We start from the raw sequence: 20,773 nt of genomic DNA, 5'->3' as shown, positions 1-20,773 counted from the left end.
CACACCAAACTTAGAATGTTGCTCGCCCTCGAGCAGGAGAAGAAAGAATAGATGAAGAAGAATATGTAGAAGAAACTAGGATTATGAGGAGGGAAGGTGGGGATCCTGTGGGATCCACAGATCCTGAGATGATCCTGTGAGGTTCACAGATCTTGAGGTGTCAAGGATTTACATCCCTGCACCAATTAGGCATGTAAAATGCCTTTGCATGCAATTCTAGCGTTTAAACGCCGAACTGATGCTTGTTCTGGGCGTTCAACGCCCAGATGCAGCATATTTCTGGCGTTGAACGCCAGCTTCATGCTTGTTTCTGGCATTCAGCGCCAGCTCCATGCTCTGTTCTGGCGTTGAACGCCAGCCAGATGCTCCTTACTGGCGTTTGAACGCCAGTGAACTCCTCCTCCAGGGTGTGCTGTTTTTAATGCTGTTTTTTATTTTTCTTCAATTTTTTCAGTTGTTTTTGTGACTCTACATGATCATGAACATATGAAGACATATAACTAATAAAAATATAATTAAATAAAAATTGGGTTGCCTCCCAACAAGCGCTTCTTTAATGTCAATAGCTTGACAGTGGGCTCTCATGGAGCCTCACAGATGTTCAGAGCATTGTTGAGACTCTCCAACACCAAACTTAGAGTTTGGATATGGGAGTTCAACACCAAACTTAGAGTTTGGTTGTGGCCTCCCAACACCAAACTTAGAGTTTGACTGTGGGGGCTCTGGTTGACTCTGTTTTGAGAGAAGCTTACTGTGCCTCTTTTCCATATTTACAGAAGGATGTCCTTGAGTTTTAAACTAAAGGGAGTCCTCATTCAATTGAAGGACTAGTTCACCTCTGTTAACATCAATCACAGCTTTTGCTGTGGCTAGGAAGGGTCTTCCAAGGATGATGGATTCATCCTCATCCTTCCCAGTATCTAGGATTATGAAATCAGCAGGGATGTAAAGGCTTTCAACCTTTACTAACATGTCCTCTACTTGTCCATAAGCCTGTTTTCTTGAGTTGTCTGCCATCTCTAATGAGATTTTAGCAGCTTGCACCTCAAAGATTCCAAGTTTCTCCATTACAGAGAGTGGCATGAGGTTTATTCCTGATCCCAGGTCACATAGAGCCTTCTCAAAGGTCATGGTGCCTATGGTACAAGGTATTAGGAACTTTTCAGGATCCTGTTTCTTCTGAGGCAATCTCAGTTGATCCGATGCATTTAGTTCATTGGTGAACAGGGGAGGTTCATCTCCCCAAGTCTCTTTACCAAATAAATTGGCATTCAGCTTCATGATTGCACCAAGGAACTTGGCAACTTGCTCTTCAGTAACATCCTCATTCTCTTCTGAAGAGGAATACTCATCAGAGCTCATGAAGGGCATAAGGAGGTTCATTGGAATCTCTATGGTCTCTAGGTGAGTCTCAGATTCCTTTGGTTCTTCAGAGGGGAACTCCTTATTGATCATTGGACGTCCTAGGAGGTCTTCCTCCTTGGGATTCACGTCCTCCCCTTTCTCCTTGGATTCGGCCATGATGGTTATATCAATGGCCTTGCACTCTCCTTTTGGATTTTCTTCTGTATTGCTTGGGAGAGTACTAGAAGGGGTTTCAGTGATCCTTTTACTCAACTGGCCTACTTGTGCCTCCAAATTTCTAATTGAGGACCTTGTTTCATTCATGAAACTTACAGTGGTCTTGGATAGATCAGAGACTAAGTTTTCTAAATTAGAGGTATTTTGTTCAGAGTTCTCTGTCTGTTGCTGAGTGGATGATGGAAAAGGCTTGCTATTGCTAAACCTGTTTCTTCCACCATTATTAAAGCCTTGTTGAGGCTTTTGTTGATCCTTCCATGAGAAATTTGGGTGATTTCTCCATGAAGGATTATAGGTGTTCCCATAAGGTTCACCCATATAATTTACCTCTGCTATTGCAGGGTTCTCAAGATCATAAGCTTCTTCTTCAGAAGATGCCTCTTGAGTACTGTTGGATGCAGCTTGCATTTCATTCAGACTCTGAGAAATCATATTGACTTGCTGAGTCAATATTTTGTTCTGAGCCAATATGGCATTTAGAGTATCAATTTCAAGAACTCCCTTTTTCTGAGGCGTCCCATTACTCACAGGATTCCTCTCAGAAGTGTACATGAACTGGTTATTAGCAACTATGTCAATAAGTTCTTGAGCTTCTGCAGGCGTTTTCTTTAGGTGAATGGATCCACCTGCAGAAGTATCCAATGAAATTTTAGCTAATTCAGATAGACCATCATAGAATATATCCAGGATGGTCCATTCTGAAAGCATGTCAGAAGGACACTTTTTGGTCAGTTCCTTGTATCTCTCCCAAGCTTCATAGAGGGATTCACCTTCCTTCTATCTGAGGTTTGAACATCCACTCTAAGCTTACTCAGCTTTTGAGGAGGAAAGAACTTGGCTAAGAAAGCCTTGACCAGCTTATCCCAAGAGTTCAGGCTATCTTTGGGTTGAGAGTACAACCACACTCTAGCTCTGTCTCTTACAGCAAAAGGGAAAAGCATGAGCCTGTAGACTTCAGGATCTACTCTATTAGTATTAACAGTATCACAGATCTGCGAGAATTCAGTTAAGAACTGAAAGGGATCTTCAGATGGAAGTCCATGAAACTTGCAGTTTTGTTGCATCAGAGAAACTAGTTGAGGTTTAAGCTCAAAATTGTTTGCTCCAATGGTAGGGATGGAGATGCTTCTTCCATGTAAATTGGAATTAGGTGCAGTAAAGTCACCAAGCATCCTCCTTGCATTATTATTATTTTCAGCTGTCATCTCCTCTTCCTGTTTGAAAATTCCTGTAAGGTTGTCTCTGAATTGTTGTATTTTAGCTTCTCTTAGTTTCCTTTTCAGAGTCCTTTCAGGTTCAGGATCTGCTTCAACAAGAATGTTCTTGTCCTTGCTCCTGCTCATATGACAAAGAAGGGAACAGAAAATAATAATAGGGATCCTTTTTACCAGAGTATAGAGGTTCCCTTGTTGTGAGTAGAAGAAGAAAAGAATGTAATGTAAAGAAAGAGAAGGGAGGAGAATCCAAACACAAGGGTGAGGATAACAGAGATGTGAGATGTAGAGAAGTGTTAGTAAATGAATAAATAAATAGAAGGAGATGAGAGAGAGAGAATTTTCGAAAATTATTTTTAAAAAATGGTTAGTGATTTTCGAAAATTAAAAGAAGAAATAAATTAAAATTGAATTTTGAAATAATTAGTTAATTAAAAAGAATTTTTGAAAAAGAGGGAGATATTTTCAAAAATTAGAGAGAGAGAGTTAGTTAGGTAGTTTTAAAAAAGATAAGAAACAAACAAAAAGTCAATTAGTTAGTTGAAAAAGATTTGAAAATCAATTTTGAAAAGATAAGAAGATAAGAAGTTAGAAAAGATATTTTAAAATCAATTTTTTGAAAAAGATATGTTTTAAAAGATATGATTAAAAAGATATGATTTTGAAAAAAGATAAAAAGATATTTTTGAAAAGATATGATTGAAATTAGTTTTGAAAAAGATTTAATTTTTAAAATCACAATTAATGACTTGATTCACAAGATATGATTCTAGAACTTAAAGTTTGAATCTTTCTTAACAAGTAAGTAACAAACTTGAAATTTTTGAATCAAAACATTAATTGTTGATAATATTTTCGAAAATTATGAGATAAAATAAAAAAAAATTTTGAAAAATATTTTTATAATTTTCGAAAATAAATAAAAAAATGAAAAAGATTTGATTTTTGAAAAAGATTTTGACAAAGATAAGATTTTTAAATTGAAAATTTGATTTGACTCATAAGAAACAACTAAATTTTAAAAATTTTTGAAAAAGTCAATCCAAATTTTTGAAATTTATGAGTGAAAAAAAGGAAGATATTTTTTTTTATTTTTGAATTTTCAATAATGAAAGAGAAAAACATGAAAAAGACTCAATGCATGAAAGTTATGGATCAAAACAATGAATGCATGCAAGAATGCTATGAATGTCAAGATGAACACCAAGAACACTTTGAAGATTATGATGAACATCAAGAACATATTTTTGAAAATTTTATATGCAAGGAAAACATGCAAGACACCAAACTTAGAAATCTTTCATGTTCAGAGACTATGAATGCAAAAATGCACATGAAAAACAAGAAAACACACAAAACAAGAAAACATCAAGATCAAACAAGAAGACTTACCAAGAACAACTTGAAGATCATGAAGAACACTATGAATGCATGAATTTTTCGAAAATTTTATGCAAACTTTAAAACATGCAATTGACACCAAACTTAAAATTGACTCAAGACTCAAACAAGAAACACAAAATATTTTTTATTTTTATGATTTTATGATTTTTTTTATTTTTAGAAAATTATTTGAAAAAGAAAAATAAGGATTCCAAAATTTTTAATATGAATTTCAGGAATCTTGCACTCTTAGTCTAAAGCTCCAATCTGAGGGTTAGACATGGCTTAATAGCCAGTCAAGCTTTAGCATGTAAATCAAGTGGATCAGGAACAGCAGCAGGTGGATTAGCAAGAACTAGCTTGCTCTTGATAATGTTAGGTTGGAAGCCCCAGTCCAAATGAATTTAGACATGGCTTTATAGCCAGTCAGACTTCAACATGCTTCATGAAACTCTAGAATTCATTCTTAAAATTTCTGAAATAATTTTTGAAAACAAAGGGAAAATTTTTGAAAGATTTTTGAATTTTTTTTTTTTGAAAACTTTTTGAAAATAACATAAGAAGAAAATTACCCAATCTGAGCAACACGATGAACCGTCAGTTGTCCAAACTCGAACAATCCCCGGCAACGGCGCCAAAAACTTGATATATGCGAAATTGTTACTCAAAGGTTGTAAAATTTGTTGTTCGTTCTCTCCCTAGTAATGGCGCCAACAAACTGGTGCACAATACCATGGTCCAAGCATAACTTCACAACTTCGCACAACTAACCAGCAAGTGCACTGGGTCATCCAAGTAATAAAACCTTACGTGAGTAAGGGTCGATCCCACGGAGATTGTCGGCTTGAAGCAAGCTATGGTCACCTTGTAAATCTCAGTCAGGCGGATATCAAATGGTTATGGATTTTTTGAATAATAATAAATAAATAGAAAAGATAGAAATACTTATGTAATTCATTGGTGAGAATTTCATATAAGCGTATAGAGATGCTTTTGTTCTTCTGAATCTCTGCTTTCCTGCTGTCTTCATCCAATCAGTCTTAATCCTTTCCATGGCTGGCTTTATGTAAGGGCATCACCGTTGTCAATGGCTTCTTTTCATCCTCTCTGTGAAAATGGTCCGATGCGCTGTCACTGCATGGCTAATCATCTGGAGGCATCACCATTGTCAATGGCTACATCCCATCCTCTTGTGAAAAAAGTCCAAATGCTCTGTCACGACATGGCTAATCATCTGAGGTTCTCGATCATACTGGAATAGGATTCACCCTCCTTTTGCATCTGTCACTATGCCCAGCACTCGCGAGTTTGAAGTTCGTCACAGTCATTCAATCCCAGAATCCTACTCGGAATACCACAGACAAGGTTTAGACTTTCCGAATTCTCATGAATGCTGCCATCAATCTAGCTTATACCACGAAGATTCTGATTAAGAGATCCAAGAGATAATCATCCAATCTAAGGTGGAACGGAAGTGGTTGTCAGGCACGCATTCCTGGGGGAATGATGATGATTGTCACGTTCATCACATTCATGTTGAAGTGCGAATGAATATCTTAGAAGCGGAATAAGTTGAATTGAATAGAAAAACAGTAGTACTTTGCATTAATCCTTGAAGAACAGCAAAGTTCCACACCTTAATCTATGGAGTGCAGAAACTCTACCGTTGAAAAATACATAAGTGAAAGGTTCAGGCATGGCCGAATGGCCAGCCCCCATGATCTAAGAACTAGACGTCCCAAGATGTCTAATACAATAGTAAAAAGTCCTATTTATACTAAACTAGTTACTAGGGTTTACAGAAGTAAGTAATTGATGCATAAATCCACTTTCGGGACCCACTTGGTGTGTGCTTGGGCTGAGCTTGAAGTTTACACGTGGAGAGGTCATTCTTGGAGTTGAACGCCAGTTTATAACGTATTTCTGGCGTTCAACTCTGGTTCGTGACATGTTTCTGGCGTTTAACTCCAGACTGCAGCGTAGAACTGGCGTTCAACGCTCTTTTGCGTCATCTAAACTCAGCCAAAGTATGGATTATTATATATTTCTGGAAAGCCCTGGATGTCTACTTTTCAACGCAATTGGAAGCGCTCCATTTTGAGTTCTATAGCTCCAGAAAATCCACTTTGAATGCAGGGAGGTCAGAATCCAACAGCATCAGCAGTCCTTCTTCAACCTCTGAATCTGATTTTTGCTCAAGTCCCTCAATTTCAGCCAGAAAATACCTGAAATCACAAAAAAATACACAAACTCATAGTAAAGTCCAGAAATGTGAATTTAACATAAAAACTAATAAAAACATCCCTAAAAGTAACTGGATCCTACTAAAAACATACTAAAAACAATGCCAAAAAGCGTATAAATTATCCGCTCATCAATGACTTGGAATCATTTTGTCACAAACAACGTAGAATTCAACCAATAATACAACTTATTAAAATTTTTAGAAAATTCAGCAGAGTTTCTTCTATAATTAGAATCTCCCACCAAATCCAATTATCATTTCAAACAATTTAAACAAAAAATCAACCGAACTTCTACTTAATTCAGACACATCCACCAAATAAATTTATCAATTTTGCATAGAGAAAACAGTTGCAGGCATAAATTAGAACAAACAGGCACTCAATAAAATATCAAATCCTAACCGTTCTAGTGTGCAACCCCTTATTACTCCACAGTTTTCTAACAAACAAGGATTTCGAGAAGGTGCCTCGGTTCTGAAATTCTATCTTAGAGAAAGTAAGTCCAGCATATATAAAACATAAACAACATAGTATATTTAGAGATAGAAAATCAACCTGAGAACTACACAAACAACCTACGATTAAAGCTACACGACTTTAAAAAAAATCCTAAAATAGAAGTGAACTTAGTAAAATCTAAAAACTAATAATCAAAACTTAAAAAATCTAACCTGAAAAATTAATAAAGCAAGTAAAAATAAAAAATTAATAATCCTAAATGTATATTTACTTTCATCAAATTTTAACATGAAAAATTTGTAATTGATCTTATGTTTTAGACAAAAAATTAAAATTAACAACTTATAACTTAGTAATCGTCATTCTAATTGCATATTTTCTAACACATAACAAATTGAAATTTTATAAACTAAGGTTTAAGGTTTAACTAATCTAAATTTCTTGGTCAGTGAGTTACCTAGAGACAGTGGCAATGCAAAAAACTTCTCTGGCAGGGTAGACTCAGCATGTACGATGCAGTGGTAGCGGCGATGACCAACTTGCAAGACTGTATTTTGGGTTTTAGTTAAAAAAATGAAAATGTAGGATACAATATAAAGAGGAAGGACGACAACCTTCCCAGACAGAGGAAGGAGGCAGCTCTGGCGAGCAACAACGGCGACAAAATCAGCTGCGACACGAAAATGTTCCACGCGACGAAAGTTGGTGGTGGCAACGACCAGTACACACAATCTTTAGAGGCTGTTGTGGTGGCCAACGATGGCGGAGAGGCTGTCAAAGGTGGTTTAATTTGGGGGAGGGAGATGGAGAGAGAAAAGGGAACACCAATGTTAGAGATAGTTGTCTTTTGAAATGAGGGAGAAAGAATGCGCGATTCCAATTTAGCGCCAATTTTATCGTTGGATTTACCGACGTATTTGTCCGCCGGTAACTTCATTGCGCATGACAAACACAGCATTTCATTAAGTAAGATTTACTGGCAGATTTATCCAACGGTATAGAACGCGCCAAATTTCCTTCTCTTCTCTCCAAATATTATTGGCGTATATACCTGCAAAAAATCTAATCCAACAGTAATATCTTTACCAGATGAATTTATTGCCTGATCCACCGGTAATTATGACAGTAAATCCGTTGCTAATACCCGACACTAAATTTGTCGATAAATTTGATAGTACTCACCGTTTTTCTTGTAGTGATCTAAAGGCTGATAGTCCGGCTGTGGCTCCTGTGGAACAGTTGATTAAGGTTCTGGATCAAACCACTGAGAGGAATCAAGGTGCAATAATAGTGGGGACTCAGGCTCAAGATCCACTGGATTAAGAAACTAAGGTCAAAATATCCAGGATGCAACTCCATAGCAAAAAGCCATAAGGCATATTGGTGTCGAACTCAAAACTAAATAAAAAACGTGAAAATGGGCTATGTAGAGTGCGTGCATGTGCCATATTTGATAGTTGTCACTGCCACTAGACTTTGATAACTGCCAGCAATTGTCATGGAGATTTGTAGTACTTATATAGGCATACCACTTCATATGCATTGCGGCCCATCGTGATACTACGACATTATAGATTTTTATTGTTGATGTCTAAGATATACCACATACCATGGTTCTTATTCAAATGTTAGCGTTAACAGAATATTTTTTTATAAATTAAAAGTACCCATAACTAAAAACCTAATTAGATTTTTTACTACATATTTTTTAGGAGGAATATTCTATTAATTTTAATATTTTTGACACAGAAAAAATTTAATTACAAAATTTTAAAATATATATATATAAGGATTTAATTGAAAGAAAAAAAATGTATAGAAATTTAATTACAAATTTGGTGAAATTATAGGGAGTAAGAGAGTAATTAAATCTAAAATTCATGACTAAAATAATTGGAACATGGTATTACTGAAATAATTGAAAGTTTTCATATACTTAAACTTTAAAGTCTTGAGTCCTGAAAATGCAACTTAAATTGTGAAGCCTCCATCTGCAGTTATAGTTTGTCCAGTGATAAATGAAGCAGCCGAAAGACAAAGAAAAACAACCAATGATGATATTTCTTTTGGTTCTCCAATGCGTTGCAGTGGAGTTTGAGACGTCATAGCACTCGCAATCTTTTCACCTTCGCCAATATTTTTCTACAAGAAAAGTAGGCATAGTTCACACTTCACACTTATCAGTGACTAGAACTTTTTTAATGTATTGGCTTTAAAGGGGTGTAATTTCCAAACATGATTGAATATATGTGTTGTATAAGATTGTGAAAAAACACAATATGGCATCTCCATTTTGATTTTTTAAAAATTAGAAAATGATAAATGACAAAACAACACTATCGTTTTGTATTTTTCAAAAATTAAAAAATATAATAAATGATAAATTGACACTGTCAAATTGTGTGTTAGATTCCTCCACATTTATGTAAAACATGAAAATCACTACATATTTTAAAAAAATACTAAAATTACCCTAATATTTAAAAATTTAGCCTTACGTATTGTACTAAAAAATGGTTTTATTGATTTTTTATTTGGTCAAAAAGTTGTTGAATAAAATCTAAAACACTTCTCGAAATTTGTATTACGTCTTAAGATTGCTCTCAAAATTTTTGAACAAGAGCTTTGCGTACCAGGATATCATTCAAAAGTTTGGTCTGAACATTTCCTGGTGCTACAGAATTTACACGAATATTATCCTTTGCCCATTCCAGTGCTAAGTTTTTGGTGAGTTGATTCATGGCTCCTGTTAACATCATAAGTTCAAAATGGTTATATGTTACTTCTATGCTCAAAACTTTTTACGTTAAGTTTTGACCATCGTCATTGTAAACTGCAGAACATATTGTATAATTTGAATGCAATATTATGGTTGTGTACTTGGTCCATTTTCAATATGCAAGGTGTGAATAATCTTATAATGTTTGTATGAAAAGGAAAGCAGAGAAAAGAGAATAGAAGAATTATAATTAGAAAAGGTAAATTGTTATTTCTGTTATTGATACAAGGTGGTGTATATATTACACTAGTTTTAACCAACCTAACGAACACTGTTATAACAGAAACAGTTAAACCAGTTATAACAACCCACTCTTAACTAAAACTAGAGTATTATGATTATATATCCTTACAGTTTGTGTAGTCGAAAGATTACTACGTCTTGGATTAACCCAATTATTTATTGTAAACTTCTACAGAAAATTAAAAAAATTTAAGTACTTGATTAAATAAAAAATATCATATCTGTATATAAAGATACTGTATCAAGTGATCTATTGTATCAATAGCAGTTGGGGCTATATTTCAAACTATAATTGCAAACTAAAATTCTAATTTTGCCTTTGACTTAAAAGAATTTTGAGAAAAGAGAACATACCTTTTGTTGATGCATAGATAGAAGAATAAGGCAAAGCTTTCAAACCAGCAACGGAGGACACAAATACTATGCTCCCATATCCAGAAGCTTTTAGAAGTGGGTAAGAAAGTTGACACAAATAGTAAGCAGATTCAAAATTGGTACTCATTATAGTTGTCACATCTTCAGCAGTATAATCTATGGCGTGTTTAGGTGTGGTTGTTCCAGCATTATTTATCTGTGAAATAAAATCTAACAAATCAATTCGAATTAATGAATTTGTGGAAAAAAAAACCAGGAAAATAATAGCTTTTCTATTTTCTATGTCAATGTAAAAAATAATGCACATTTTCTTAACCATGTTATAATGGTGATTACAATTTTTGGTCTCTGAAATTTTTTGTGCTTATTAAGATGGTCTTTGATTTTTGAAAATGATTAAATTGGTCCTTAAATTTATATATTGTGACTTCTGAGTCTCTATTATCTTTAATTCAACTGTTATTAATACAGTGCTAACATTAGGGTTATAGTGTCGATATGACATCTCTAATAGTAAGGTGAAGTGGCTAATATTTTAGTATGATCAAATAAATATACTAAATTAGTTAACAGATTTTATATTGGTATAAAGACTAAAATGAGTTCAATTAACTAATTTGATATTTATAAAATTATTTTATTATAAAAATATTTAATTATACTACTGCTTCAAAAAAGTGATATTTTATTTTTAAATTAATTATTTTAATAATTAATTAACTTGCTGAAGACAAAATATATATTAAATAAGACATGGCAAATGATTTGTCATAGCTAATTTTTAATATTTGTGAAAGATTAATAATTAAAAGTGAATTTGGCCTACATTGAAACCAGAGTATCAATATACAACATCAATAAGTACAGTTTACTGTTTAATCAAGTTTGTAAAACTAATAACTATCTAAAATAATATTTTTGTCTAACCCAAACTTAAAATATAACTTACTAGAATGTTGAGTTTTCCATGAAAGATGGAGGCAACAATTTCTATTAAATGTTGACGTTGATCACGGGATGAAACATCACAAGCAGATCCCGTAACATTTAATCCTTTGTTTTTCCACTCTTCCACACACTTATTAATATCTGCTTCATTTCGTGCACATACATGAACTGCTGCTCCAAATTCTGCTAACTCTTCCACTATTGCATACCTAAAGAAATGGAGGATTGTAAAACTTTCATGAGAAAACAAAAACACACGTCTTTTTTAAAAAGTAGTAAATAAAACAAAATTAATTTCTGTATACAAATTATATATATATATATATATATATATATATATATTTGATATTAACAAAAAAATTTTTTACTATGATATTAAATATTCGATTATTTTGTTATGATAGTTTTAGTTACTCTAGTGATTGATTAATTTGTTAAAAAAACAAACGTAAGTGATGTGTATAAATATATATAAATATATAGTAGTTAATATTTTTATATTCATCTAATATTTTTTATATATATTATAAAGATGAAGTGGGATTAACATAATTAGAAAACTCACCCAATACCTCGAGATCCTCCAGTGACTAGAGCTGTCATCCCATGGAGTGACCATCGTTTATCTTTGAAGTTCAACTTCCTTTCCGCCATTTTTCTTGTTCACAGCAAAGACTTAGCGAAACCCTTTAATTTGGACTCCTCAAAATTACATGCATAGTACAATATAATTATCTCGGATTTGTTGTACCACAGGCTTTATGTTTTCAAAATATGTCTTATATAATATAATATATTACTAGTGGAGATATTTATAGAGAACAGATGATTATTTGTCCGATCAATCTTGTGGTTCTTGCATTGTTTGTTTCAATCTTATCACAATGAATAAAGTCAGAACACGCCTTGTGTTTTGTTGAAGAAAACGCTAGATGTGATTTGTTTCAATTATAACGTCTTTTTAGTACGTACTACTAAGAAAATTTGTATTCATAATTTCATATGTAGGCCAGTCTAATAAAACAAATCAAAATCCAAAATCAGTGGTCCAAAGTAATTAAGGAGACTTGTTCAGGTGATTTCTAATTTATTTATTTATTTTTTAAAAAAATAAAAAAAAAAGTAATTTAATATTTAAATTCAGAAATAAAAATATTTTTATTTATTAATTACATTTAAATACAATAATATAAAAATATTTTTTGTTTATTCATTATATTAAAATATTTTTTTTAAGTAAAAATATCTTTTCAAAAAAATATAAATTATAGCTTTTAGAAAGAGATATTTTTTTAAATTTTTAGTATTTTTATTTTTACTATTAAAAATTTATCAAACACACTATAAAAATTGAAAAAAAGAATTTTATTAAAAAAATATTTTTCAATAATTTAATAGCACTCAAACAAACTTATTAAGATGTTAATAAAATATTTTTTTTTAAAATTTTTTTATTTTTTAGTATATTTGATAATTAAATTTTTAATAATAAAATAAAAATAATAAAAAATTAAAAACATCTTTTTTAAGAGTTACAATTTATAAATTTTCTAAAAAATATATTTTTATTTAAAAAAAATACTTTAACATAATAAATAAATAAATAAATTATTTTTATATCGATAGAAAAATATTTTTACTTAAGATACTCAAACATTAAATTATTTTTTTTATTTTTAAAAAATCACTTAATTTTTTTTTCTTAAAAACTCATCAATACAAGCTCTAAATAAGAAAGACCATTAATGCATTAACATTTAATTATGAATAGGAAAAATAACTATTTATAGCATGAACTTTATAAATGTTAACAAAAATATCCATCAAACAAGAAAACTAATGTTATACCCATAAAAAATAAGTTTTGTGTGACAAAAATATCCACCTTAGATTTTTTTTTTTGTTAACTTTTTAATAAAATTTTTAAATTACTCCCACTCTTTATCTTCAACCTCAACTCCACCACCATCTCTTCTTTTTCAAATTCCAAACTTTCAAAACCCTCACCACCACCTCGCCCTTGATTACAACTCCCTGGCCTCCCCTTCCCTCTCCATTACCACCACTCACCATTCATCTTCTTGTACATCATCATCATCATCATGCCTTTTACAATGAAGATTCAGCCGATTAATTCTAACGTCTGTTAAGAGATGAGGAGGTAGGAATTGGTGAAGCTGGTGGCCAAGTGGCGGTTGAAGCGCCTCTTCAAGCGCCAATTCCCCAGTATTCTGAGGAGCTCGGCAGTGGTGGTGGAGAAGAATGCCAGTGACGATGCGTATTTCGGCAAGATCGTAGCTGGTGCCGATTTAATTTGGAACTAAATTATGTGTCTAGTGAGAATGGTGCACAGTTTCATAGAAGATAATCATGATAATAAGCACTCAGTTTTCGTTAAGTGTTCCCATAATCGCGCTATAACTAGTTCAACGACAACTCCAACGACAACTCTGATGTTGAATCGGACGCCGCTTTTGAAAAAACTAACTAGACTTCCTCCAGAGAAACTAACACTGCTTTTTCATATTGTGCAACAAGTATTATGATTATAGCAAGTAGTGGCAATGGAGAGGGAGATGGGAGGCAGTGGTAATCAAGGAGGTGGTGGTAATGGTGAGGATTTCAAAAGTTTGGGATTTAGGGAAGAAGAGATGGTGGTGGAGTAGAGGTTAAAGATAAAAGATCACTACAAGATTTCTATTTATTTATGGGACTTTTTTATGGAGGTTTTTTAAAACCTCACCAACACATTTTATTTATGGTAATTTAAAAAACCTCCATTAATTAAAATTCAAAATTATTAATGGAAAGTATATCGTGTGAAAATGAAATTTGAGCGTGGTTGCTTGATTTCCATTTTGTTCCATGCTCATTTTCTCTTTTTCCCCAAATGAGAGGCACTGAGTTAGCCGAGAGAGGGGCATGAAACCCTAAGTTTTCTACCACCATTTTTGCTACCGTTCTCGCTGCTGTTTCTGCCGCTGGCACCGTTATCACTGCCGTGTCTATTGCAAGAGAGAGCTTCTAAATCGAGCCACCTCTTCTATTAATGCATCTGTTCTCTCTATGCTGTCGTTGCTGCCACTATTGCCACTGCAGTTTTCGTCGCTGTTGCCGCCACAGTTTCTGCCGTCGATGCCACCGTAGTTGCCGTGGTACAACGGATTTTCAGATCTATTCACTTCGGAGCTTCTTCTTCAATGACGCTTTTTCTCACTCCGATTTCTCCTTTGAACTGCTGCTGGTACTTCTTTTTCTTCTTCTTCCCTATTAATTTGCTGATATTACTCCTTTGAATGACGCATTGTTTATTATATTTCAGGATTGCGGTGTTCGAACAAACAGGAATTGGAAAGAATGCCAGCCACGTATGTTTCTTCAATTTCAATCACTTCTCGATGATTTGATTCTTTTTCATGAGGCTTTTTTTTCTACAACGAAGATCATTGTTATTCTGTTTGAATGTTACTTAATTTTGTTTTCTTTGCCAAAGTCTCAATGCAATTATCTTATTGACTCAATGCAATGATCCTTTTGGAGCATTCAGTAATCCGACTCTATTAGACTACTACTTTTAAGCAGGTGAAGATTTGATTTTTTTATACACACTATGACATGAACCTTTCCAATGTATTTGGACATAAATGTGTCTAGATACATTGATTTTTTGATGTACCGAAAAAGTAAGAGTGCTAATTGGAATGGAGGGAGTACTTTTCTCTTGATCTCATTATGTTTATTGACCAGTACTCCTATTTATGCAGCCTAATGCAATAGAAAATGGTCCCTATGATTATACCAGATGTGGAAATCCCACTCGAGATGCTTTAGAAAGGTTCACTATGTCCTGTTAGTTGTGTTTGTTTACCATTGCAACTGCCAATATTGTGGCATTAATGTTTTCTTTTCTCACCATGTTTTACCTTGCATGTTGTGTTCTTAGTTTGTTGGCGAAACTTGATAAGGCGGATAGAGCTCTATGCTTCACCAGTGGAATGGCTGCTCTGAGTGTTGTTTCTCATCTTGTTCAAGCTGGTGCCTTTTCTTTCTTCATTGTGCTATAATATGGTTTTTCTTCATTTTTAGTTGTGAAATTTAGATTAAATTCATCACTGAGAATTTAAGAATATGAGTAGTTTCATGCTTTGGAGTCTCTGCATGCATTCACTCATGCAGTGCCGTGTCATCACTATTGGTATTTTTCCTAGATTATTCGTTTGTTGGATTCATTTTTAAAACTTACCGATTAATGCACTATGGGACTGAAAGCCATGAATTCTCAAAGGACAGTTCTTTTTTCCCCTTTTTGATGCAAAAATTATATTTTCTGATATTTTGCGCTGATAATATAATATAATGTAAGTGAGGAAATTGTTGCTGGAGATGATCTATATGGTGGAACAGACAGGTTGCTGTCCCGAGTAATTCCAAAGAATGGCATTGTAGTCAAGTTAGTTTAACTTGTCAGTTATGCTTGTTCATTTTTTTTCATAACCAGTAATTAATTATGGCAACAAACCAATCAAGTTTGTTTGTTCCATGAAGTAAAAGACTAATTACTCTTTGGTGGTTTGATTCTTTTAGGCAAATTAAATGAAAAAGACCAATTACTAAATAAGCAATTAAAATAAAAGATTGATTCTTTTAGGCAGTCGAAAAGATTGGCAACTATTAATTTTTAACATTAATGATCTTGACATTCTACCCCTTAGTCACCGTGTTTAGTGAGTTAGAAGGATAGGAACATTTTTCCCCTTGTTAATGTCTTTTGCAATTATTGAAAGGCTGTAAGCCACTAGTATCATGCTTAGAACTAGAACTTCTGGATGCATAATTTAGATCGCACATGATCTGATTTGTTGTTGCTGAAATTTGATAATGGCAGACTTTGAATCATACTTGTATCATGAGTTGCAATGATTTCAAAACACCCTTTACAATTAGCTGTTTGCTGAGATTCAGTTCTTATTTTTTCCCTTCAATTTTTAGTAACTGCATTTTTTTAATTGGATGTTTGTTAAAAGTGCTATTTTTCACTGCTTTGGTTGTTACTTTTCTTGATTGTTCTTTTACTGCTTTGTTAAAACTTTTTCTAGTACTGTTTCCATTCCCACTTTTGATTCTAGCTTCTAAGCACCCTTTGTGTCTGTGTTTTTGTGTGTAATTGCTGTGTGGGTCATAATTTCAGTTGACAACTGTGAGCTGTGTCCCACCTAAAAAAGCAGCTTGTTGAATAGTGAGCCTGTTATTTGCATTCTATCAAGTTTACATTTCATATGTTGCAGACTAATTGGAAAGGTGGCTTTTTTCCCCTTACAATGCACTTCAGTGAAGACTACCCTAGCAAGCCTCCGAAGTGTAAATTCCCACAAGGCTTCTTCCACCCTAATGTCTATCCATCTGGAACTGTTTGCTTGTCTATACTTAATGAGGATAGTGTAAGTTCATCTCTCTTGTGTAGGACTGCTTGAGACTAACTTATATAGTTTGATTTGCATGTCAGTGAGCAAACAGGTTTACAGATTTATTGTCATTGTAGGGGTGGAGACCAGCTATAACAGTGAAGTAAATTCTTGTTAGTATCCAGGATTTGCTTGACCAGCCAAATCCTGTTGATCCTGCTCAGACAGAGGGATATCATCTATTTATCTAGGTATCTAACCTAGGAAATTGGACATTTTTTTCTTTCTTATTATAAAAGATCTCTTAACATTGTAGTATTGTCTTATTTTTGCAGGATGCTACAGAGTATAAAAGAAGGGTCAGGCAGCAGGAAAAGCAATACCCACCAATAATCTAGTGATACCACAGCTCACCTTAGGAACTGTTTTTGCATCGTAAATTCTCTCATGCGCTATAGCTTAAAACTGTGCAGCGTCAGCAGCAGCACCTGAAATAAACTCTGGTGATTGTCCTAATAATAATAATCATAATAATAATAATAATGGTTCTTCTTCTTCTGTTTATGTTATGTGATTATCAATAATACAATTATTAATTATTATTGTGATGGGTGGAATTGAATAAGTGCAGGTTGATAGGAAAAGTTGCTGCAGATCAGAGTCACAAATGGATATACAAAGAGCCTAATGAACAAGAAATCAACTTCTTGTCAGCGTGGCATAATTCAACTGATTCAGTTAATACTACTTATTAATTAATTCATTAATAATCTTACTCTTATTACAACTTCATGATTTCATGCTTAATTATATTCTTAATTACAGCATCCTAGGACTTGGGAAGCACAGTTCCAATCTCGACTAAAGGTAGTATTATATATGATGATTATGATAAGAAAATAATAAACATTTATATTCATGTGTCTACATTATAGGATCTTTATTGTTTCTTGATGCAGACCATAGCTCTCATTGCTGTAAGAGAAGGTGTTGTTCAATTGGGAGCAATTCACAAGGTTCTGTCTCTACTCTATATATATGATTTGAAATAATTAAGTGTGTAATTGTGGTTAATTAGTGATTAATGAATTAAGGTGATTGAGGACTTGAGCTATGTGGTTCTACTGAGGAAGAAATTCAGCTACACAGAAAGTAACATAAATTAACTTGATAATGTTAAAAGGTCTTTTAGGATTGGGACCTTCAGTGTAATTATATACTATTAATGTTAAAATTTTAGAGCTTAGTTTGTGTGTATGCTTTAAATTTTTTTGTGTATTTATTTTATGTAATTAGATGATATTGAGATATTAAAGTTGTTTTATTTTACTTTTTAAAAAAAAAAACAGTAATAGTTATGTAACACAATACCATATACAATTATGTTTGGAACTACTGACATTGAGAAATTTTTTTATATATAGAATTGTTTTATATGGAGAAATTGTATTATAAAAGATTTAGTTTTTAAATTGATATTAAAAAATAAATTTCTAATTTGAGAGTATGTAAATGAGATGAGATTAATGAATGATTTGAAATTAAAAATAAATAAATAATTACAGGATTTGTGGAGGTTTGAAAATCTCACAAAATAGTTAATTTTTGTTAAATTAAAAAATTAATTTGTGGAGGTTTTAAACTGCCACAAAAGTGATTTAAAATTGCCACAAAAATTCAATACAAAACCCCACTAAACACATACAAAACTCCCACTGAATAGATTGTGTAGGTTTCTAAAAACTACACAAAAGATCTCGTGGCACCTCAAATTTTGGGGGTTTTAGAAACCTCCGCAAATCATTTGGTGGGGGTTATAAACCTCCACAAATAAGAAAAAAAACTGCCACAAATAAAGAAAAATCTTGTAGTGGATGTGGGTGATTTGAAAATTTTTTTATTAAAAAGTCAACAAAAAATTAGGATTTAGGTAATTTTATCACACGGAGCCCATCTTTTATAGGTATAATGTTAATTTTTTTGTTTGATGAGTACTTTTATTAACGTTCGCAAAATTCATGAATACAAATAGTTATTTTTTCATATAAAAAAATATCTATTAAGAATTAAGATACTATAAATAATTTATTATTTTGTTAAATACCTTTTAATAATATTTTTCACTGTCAGAATCATTGCACGAGTTACATCCTATAGTAAAACAAACTTCTTTTTGTTTTGTGAATGGAACAAACTTCATTAATATAGAGTCATAGAGATAAAATAGATATTGAATTCTATGTAAAAATTCACTCATAACTAGACATTTTTTCCATGCCTAAGAAACTACAGAGACCAGCAGAAGCAGCACTCTTTAATTGGAAGGAAAAAAAATGGAGGAAACAAAGTTGAAGTCCAAAGGCGAAAGATGGTCATTCCACGGAATGACCTCACTGGTGACCGGTAAAACAAGAGGCATAGGGTTCGTTCGTGCCTAAACTTTAATTATCTCTTATGTTATAAAAGCTATATTTTTTATTTTTATTTTGAATTAGGCATGCCATTGTGGGAGAGTTGGCTGAATTTGGAGCAACTGTTCGTACATGTTCACGTAACAAAGCAGATTTTTATAAGTGTTTGGAAGAGTGGAGAAGTAAGGCGCGGCATTAGGGATATCTATGTATGCCAAAGATAGAAATACGGTAGGACGTGTTCTTTGTTTGGTACGTAAGACACAAAATTAAAAGAGATACGGTTATATAGAGATATCTATAAAAAAAATATGTATTGTGTTTTTCCAATAGGTAAGACACTAATATTCAGTCTAAAACACTAAAATTTTTATAATTTTATTCCTCTAATATTTTTGTAATTCTATTCGTATCCTTAGTATCTTTAACCTAATTTCCTTTTCTTCAACCATTCTTCATTTTCTCTCTGTAGCCTCCATACTTTGCCATTGTTGTTGCATGACTTTGGGCTTCGATGGTGTCGCCTCCATCCTTTCTCTAGCGGCGATGTTCGTCTTCTTCTTGGTAGCGTCACAGCAAAAAAGAGATCTTTTTGCCTCACCATTCGGTCAGCATCAATAGCGACAGCAGCGACAGTTGCTGTAACGACGGACTCTCTCTCTCCCTCCCTCCCTCCCTCCCTCCCTCCCCAGAGCAACTGTAGATTTACAATGAAAGCAACCACATATCTCATCGTCGTTATAGATCTACTGGTATTTTTTTAATTTGTCGGCCTTGCCCTTTTTTCACCTCTTTTCATCTTTATCTTTTTTTCATCATTCTTTATCTCCTTCTTTTCTTTTGTCTACTTTGTTGTCTTATTCTACCTCAGATTCAATTTGTATTTGTTTCAAAATTTATATTTTAATAAAATTTTGAATCTGTTTGTATTATTCAATTAGGATAATATTAAAGAACTTTTGTTTATTTTATAAATATTGAATAATTGAATTTGGAATTAAATTTTATTTGTGGTATTTTTTATTGTAGGTGGGATGATAATTTATTCTCTCTTTGAGTTGATGGAGATTTGTGTTTGTTATGTTAATAATTTTTAGCAATTTTGCTTTGATGTTTATAGAGTTGATTTTATTTTGGATGAAGAATTACTAAAAATAAAAAAATTTGTGTTGGTTTTAAAAACAGTGATACCATGATAAATTGTGATAATTTTGAAAGAAGAAGAATAAAAAAAACAAAAGTAATAATGATAATAGCATAATAAGAATAAAATTAACTTTTTAATAGAATTATGAATAGTATATTTTGTCTATTTTTTAATTATCAAACACAATGTAAAATTAATATTTTTTTATATTTATATATTATATTTTTATATATTTGTGTCTCTATTTTTATAATTTTGAGACGATAACCAAACACAGTCTAAAAAATTTAGTGTCACAGGGTCCGCTTGTAATTACATATACTACCTTCTGATTGTCACAAAAAAAAAATACTACCTTCTGATCAACGCAAAAAATTAATGGAAACCGTTGCCTCCATTTTTCACGGGAAAGCTCAATATTTTAGAAAGATTTTATTTTCTTTTCTTTTTATGTCTTAAATAAATATTTAAGTACATACAATTTCAGTTCTCTCTCTCTAACTAATTAATTTAGATTAATCAAATAATTAATTCAATTGCATATTAAACAAGTCACAAAATTTAAATTTTTTTGGGGGGGGGGGG

At 32.7% G+C, this 20,773-nt stretch overlaps 1 protein-coding gene, 1 non-coding gene and 1 pseudogene across 3 annotated transcripts; 2 read left to right on the top strand and 1 right to left on the bottom strand.

Annotated features, from left to right (window-relative positions):
* The first annotated feature begins 2,283 nt into the window (after window positions 1–2,283).
* LOC148568600 (small nucleolar RNA R71) lies at window positions 2,284–2,390 on the top strand. Its single transcript, XR_015881638.1, has one exon. It is a non-coding gene; the product is annotated as a small nucleolar RNA R71 (small nucleolar RNA).
* A 6,373-nt stretch (window positions 2,391–8,763) lies between these two features.
* On the bottom strand, window positions 8,764–11,995 carry LOC107639396 (tropinone reductase homolog). Of its 2 annotated transcripts, none has more exons than XM_016342875.3 (5): window positions 11,794–11,995; window positions 11,230–11,437; window positions 10,260–10,476; window positions 9,517–9,629; window positions 8,764–9,025 (listed from the first exon to the last, which is right to left on the bottom strand). In XM_016342875.3, exons 1-5 carry the CDS (start codon window positions 11,880–11,882, stop codon window positions 8,855–8,857), a joined length of 798 nt encoding a protein of 265 aa, XP_016198361.1. In that variant the 5' UTR covers window positions 11,883–11,995; the 3' UTR covers window positions 8,764–8,854. The 2 variants fall into 2 exon arrangements, with proteins under 2 accessions (XP_016198361.1, XP_088341492.1); XM_088485366.1 differs by having other exon boundaries at window positions 11,801–11,980.
* A 2,991-nt stretch (window positions 11,996–14,986) lies between these two features.
* Window positions 14,987–15,688, top strand: LOC107639397 (cystathionine beta-lyase, chloroplastic pseudogene; annotated as a pseudogene).
* Window positions 15,689–20,773: the final 5,085 nt, after the last annotated feature.

The sequence above is a fragment of the Arachis ipaensis genome, chromosome B4 (assembly GCF_059453495.1).
Source record: "Arachis ipaensis isolate K30076 ecotype BB chromosome B4, ASM5945349v1, whole genome shotgun sequence".
Taxonomy (NCBI): domain Eukaryota; kingdom Viridiplantae; phylum Streptophyta; class Magnoliopsida; order Fabales; family Fabaceae; genus Arachis; species Arachis ipaensis.
The sequence above is the reverse complement of the archived record's forward strand: the minus strand, read 5'-3'. Positions and strand labels throughout refer to the sequence as shown.